General features: G+C 42.4%; 1 protein-coding gene across 1 annotated transcript; it reads left to right on the top strand.

The window, feature by feature from the left end:
• Window positions 1–71: 71 nt before the first annotated feature.
• On the top strand, window positions 72–1,249 carry LOC112590990 (piggyBac transposable element-derived protein 4-like; the record flags this gene model as incomplete). Its single annotated transcript, XM_025334608.1, has 3 exons — window positions 72–767; window positions 833–882; window positions 1,208–1,249. Coding segments are annotated over 3 exons (788 nt in total), but the record flags the coding sequence as incomplete, so codon positions are not given.
• Window positions 1,250–5,396: the final 4,147 nt, after the last annotated feature.

The raw sequence follows: 5,396 nt of genomic DNA on the forward strand, positions 1-5,396 counted from the left end.
GGTAAGTTTCAAAACGGACCCCCATAGAAATTAGTTGGTGACCCCTGCATTACAATATAAAATATATGCAGGGAAAGAAGCTGATATTGGACAGTCGGTATCAACTAAAGTTGTTATGCAACTTATGGAACCTTATTTGGACGAGGGAAGATGTCTTTTCATAGATAATTGGTATATCAGTATCGATTTAGCTGAAAAATTGCTTGATAGAAAAACTCGTGTAGTAGGAACATTACGAGCAAATCGTAAAAGAAATCCAACAGAAGTAATCAAAAAAAAATTAGTTCGAGGAGGTGTTGTTGCAAGACGAAATAGACGTGGCATAATGGTACTTAAATGGAAAGACCGCCGAGATGTTTTAATGTTGTCCACAAAACATGATAATTCAATGATAAGTTTTAATCGAAGAAGAACAACGATTGAAAAACCTCGTGTTGTTGCTGATTACAATAAAGGGAAAGGATATATTGATATGACGGACCAAATGGGATCGTATCATACCTGTCTTAGAAAATCTATCAAATGGTATAGAAAGCTGATATTCGATATTATTTGTAATACGTCTATGGTCAACGCTCTTTCAATTTACACAAGTGTAACAGGACGAAAAATGGCACTTGTTGATTTTAGAGAAGCTGTGATTTTAGGATTGTTGCAAAATAAAACTGCACTAGACAGAACAGAAAATGAAGAAAAACATACTTTGGAAAAAACATCTAAAATCGGAAGATGCAAACGATGCTACGAAAATATATCGAAAACAAAAGGTAATTTAAAATACTTTTTAAATTCATTATTAGAAATATTTACTTTTTTTTTCTAATAATTTTAGGAACGAAAGAAGCCAGAAAAACAGCTAAACGAATGAAAACGATATGTAGAGTATGTGGCCATCATTTTTGTTCTGAATGCTTTTTTATAGCCCACAAAACAAAAAAGGCATAGGTAATTTAGTAAACAACGCAAATTAATTTTTTATTTCATATCCAAAAAGGAATTTTTTTTTTTGAACATTGTAAAAATTAAAAAGGTATCATTAATAATAAAAAAAAATGTTATAAGTAATACGTAAAATTCAATTTTTTATTATATATTTCTAAATGTTTTTTTTTAACAATAATTTTTTTTTAATAATTATATTATGTCAAAGTTGAATATGTTAAATAAAAATCATATACATAATTGTATTTTTATTAATATTTATTAGAGAATACATTCAATTCAGATGTCTAAAATTAGTCAAAATTAAAAGTAGATTACAATAGTAACAAGTACTGCTACGTGTTCGCTAAAAATATAGAAATGGTCTAAAGGACCACGAGATTCATATTCCTATCTAAAATCAACAGTACCGTGTCAGAATTTTGTACACGGAGATGGTGAGTTCAAAAACGTCAGTGTACATAATAATGTACATGAAAGTAAGTTTGGCAATTTATGGCGTGTACACAAAAATGTACACATGGCCTTCCGGGCAATGTACGAAAAAAGTAGGTGGCAGTTAACGTGTTAAGACCTAACTTGTTGTTGTGGTGTGTCCGTCCGCCATTCGTACGTGGGTGGGTTGTCCGTGCTTGGGTGTACCAAATGTGTGTGCAATTTTCGGACTTACATATGATTTTTGTGCCTGGGAGTCGAGTAGTGCTGTTACGAAGCCTGACCTAAATTCGAGCTCAACCGCTGGGGTCGGAATTTTGTCGGGGCATGTTCGATTAACACTTTTCGACGTCAGATGTATAGTGTAGCGGGATAACTGGTTCTTAACCGCGACTTCGGTGTCCTTGGTGGCGGTTTGCACCGCCATGACCAGGGCGTCCGATTCGGTTACCTCTGTGCTACGCATATATTCCGGCGGCACACTAGAAGATTTCGCGGTAGAGGTCGTTGTGTGTGGTGGTGATGACCTACTACTTGTGGAAAACTTTTTGTGGACGGGCGATATATGTGAAGACGCCGAGTGTGTCGACGCGCGTTTGATGGTTATATCGCCGTCGGTATTGCCGATAATTGGTGGTGGTTGGTTACTTGTGTGGGTGTGTGTGGTTGAGACGGCGGTGCGGACAACTGTCCGCCGACTCACTTGGCTTTTCCCGAAACCGACGGTTTTTCGGGGCAGTCACTGTTCCAGTGCGGCCCTCCATAATGCTTGCACGGATCGCGCGGTAGCGGTTTCCCAGCTATACTGTTCCGTGTTTGCGGCTGGTGGGATAGGCACGGTGCATGTGACTGTCCGCCTTTTTTAAACGATGGTTTCGGTAGCGGTTCCGGTGGTGGGTCATCTGGTGTATCCATGATACCCGCAATTTGTCGGAGATCCGCGAAGGAGGTTGGTTGCTGCAGTCTTATGTGCGTACGGTATTCACTGCGCGTTAATCCGACAATCGTATCCACTAGCTGCGGTTCAGCTAGCACCGGAATTGGTCCGTTATTGATGCGGCGCGCGAGTTGGTTTTTGTGTGTAATAAACTCCGTTAGCGACTGTGTTGGTGTTTGCCGGACGGACACTATCTCTGTCTGCAGCCGGGCCTGGATATTCATGTTGTTGAATTTTTGCAAAAAGTCAACACGAAATTCGTCCCAAGTGAGGTCCAGTATCCTAATGGTGTTCCACCAGGTACTGGCTGCACCTTTAAGCTGCGGTTCAATAATGCTCGTCCAGCCTGTCCGGTCAATCTGTGTCTTATACAAAATCGATTCGGCCTTATGAATAAACCGTACCGGATCTTCGGGTGTCGTTCCGTGGAACTCCGGCAGCGAGTATCTCACTGTGCGTATCTCGTCATACGGTATAAGTGTCGACTGGTGTGTTGTATAACTGTGCGGATTGATGGTGATATTGTTAGCATACGACGCGTTATCGGAGTGTACGGTTCGGTTTGCGTGGTGGTTGCCCGCGGCCGATGTTTCACGTGCCGCGGGGATTCTCGCTCCGTATTCCGTATTGACTCCCGAGTGCGTATACGGGTGAGGCTGTGCGTTGTGTAACGGCGGTGCTTCCGGTGTGTTCCGGTGTTGTCCTGATAACGCAGCACCTTGTTGTCGGCTAATCTCGGTAGCCTCCGGTTGATTTTCCGGTGCCGAGCGCGTCATACCCATCTCCAGTCGGCGCATTGTCTCCGCTATACGGCGTTGGTCCTCGCCAAAGCGAGACATGCAGTCCTCTAGCATGGATAGTCGCGACTCCAAGCTGTGCTTGTTCAGCACGCTTTCCGCCGACTGCCGTGCCTCTTTTAATATACTACGGGCTGATAGCATCATATCCGTAGCATTCTGGGCGGTGTATGTGTGTGGTGTGGATGGTGTTTTTGGCGGTACTTGGGCGGGTATAAGGTCATCCATTTGCGTCTCGGTTTGTCCGGCGTTAAACGTCTGGCTTCCGTCGGCGTCGTTTCCTGCTGGCCCAATGGTTTCCATGGGTTGGAATCGTATGGAGTTTGCCTGTAGGCCCATCTCCGCGAAATGCTGAGCTAAGCGGATTTCGAGCGCATCTTTCGTGCCCGCCTCCGTTAGCCCGCGTTGACTACATTCATAGCGTAACTCCGCAGCGGTCAACTCATTCATATGTTTTCCTGCCATAATGTCCGGTAGTATCTCCGGTGTTATGTTCAAGAAAAAATATTAACTGTTTACGGTATCGGTGGAACGGTTATCGCGTTCTTCCGATCTGTATTGACCGCGTATCGGTGTCTATTTACGTACGAATATAGGTCAATGGGCTCTGGGTTATTTTTATTGTGCTTGCCGATGACACAAATACCGGTTTCCGTAATGTATAGTCGCGGGTACGTATGTGTGTGTAATCCGGTCGACTATCGCGATTAGGGACGACGGCGGCGCTTTGGGCGGCAGCGGCGGTCCGGTTTTGTGGTGTGTTTGCTGGCTACTTGCTTGGTGACGCTGGGCGGGTGGTGGTGCAAAAAGTCTTATCGCGCTCTTGCGTCCTACCTATCCTACTCCCCGTGTGTTTGCAGCGTCGCGCGCGGTAATTTCGGTGCGTCCGTAAATTAGGTGGCGCGGCTATCGTTACGTACTATCTGATTATGTTACGTAACGCCGGTTTTTCCGTAATAGCCTGCAAACCACGTTTTTGTCGTGTGGTTTTCGGGAGAAATTTGCAAGTTGCACAATGGGAAAAACGATGAGGTAGTAGTATGAGGTAAATATAAAAGCGTTTACTTACCGGTAATTCCTGGTCGGGGAGCCAATTTGATGCGTACCTGGAGGTGGAATGGGATGGTTGTGTGTTGAGGTAGCAAAAATAATAACACGATTCCTTTTCGGTAAAAGTCGGTATTCACCGGTTTATTGATGTTTAAAAAATGAACAAATGCTAGGTCACAAGTATGAATCCGGTGAATGGTCACAATTGTGAAATCAAAGGTTCACAGTACGCGAGTCGAACAAAAACCTAGGTTGTTGTACCGCGTACGGTGTATGGTGAAAAACTCATTCCGGTCGTCGGACCGGTTGGCGGTGTCGGCGGTCAAGACGTTCCGACGCCGTTGATCGTGCGTCGGCGTCGTCCGTCGTCGCTGGCGGTTGGATAGAGAAGTCGTTCCGCGGTTTTCCGCGTAAAAGCCGTTTGAATTCAAACGGAATATTACGCGGGACCGCGTCAAGTTTTTTAATAAAATTAAGATCATTATAAGGTGCAGTCGAAGCTAACGTTGCATCAAACCAAGCTTCAATATATACTAAGACCAAAAATATTGAAATGTCACATAACCCTTTCTCTTCTATTTTTGTTAATTTAAATTCATAGCGAAATAAATATATTTTTAGACAATATATTGCCTTAGCCATCCACCTTGCGTGGTGAAAAGATCCTGGTAAACGGAATGTCTGGTTAGCACCGTGACCAAGGAAAAACAATGTTAGTTCTAATAACTCTCTATAGTCATCACGTGGTTGATTTTCAGACAATTTTGATTTGGCATAAAAAACAATATGGTTAATATAAGGTTTGAGGATTTCATTTACTTTTTTATTTTCAATACCTGGTTTAAATTTCGTTTTGTCTATATTTTTCCACTCTTTTTGAAATCTTTTAAAAATGGGTACATCGCAACCTACTGACTTACTCATTTTTTCGTCAAAAACACTACGAAGAACGATTTCAAAAATGTGGTGACGGCATGGCAAATATAGTAAATTTTTTTCCAAAAGTTGTTCCAATAATATGCATGTACCATTTAGTTGACCAGTGTTTACCGCAGTTGTATCGAAACTTAATGCTTTTATCGATTTTTGAATATTCCAATTTAATAATGTATCATAAATTGCAGACACCTGCTCTTTTCCTGTACCACATTCTAACTCTGGTATTGCAATAATTTTCTCTACATCTCCATTCGTAATAATCACTGAAAGTCTGTCAATAATATTCTTACCTGTTA

Source organism: Melanaphis sacchari, unplaced genomic scaffold (genome assembly GCF_002803265.2).
Source record: "Melanaphis sacchari strain LSU unplaced genomic scaffold, SCAv2.0 Contig1240_pilon_pilon, whole genome shotgun sequence".
In the NCBI taxonomy this organism is placed as follows: domain Eukaryota; kingdom Metazoa; phylum Arthropoda; class Insecta; order Hemiptera; family Aphididae; genus Melanaphis; species Melanaphis sacchari.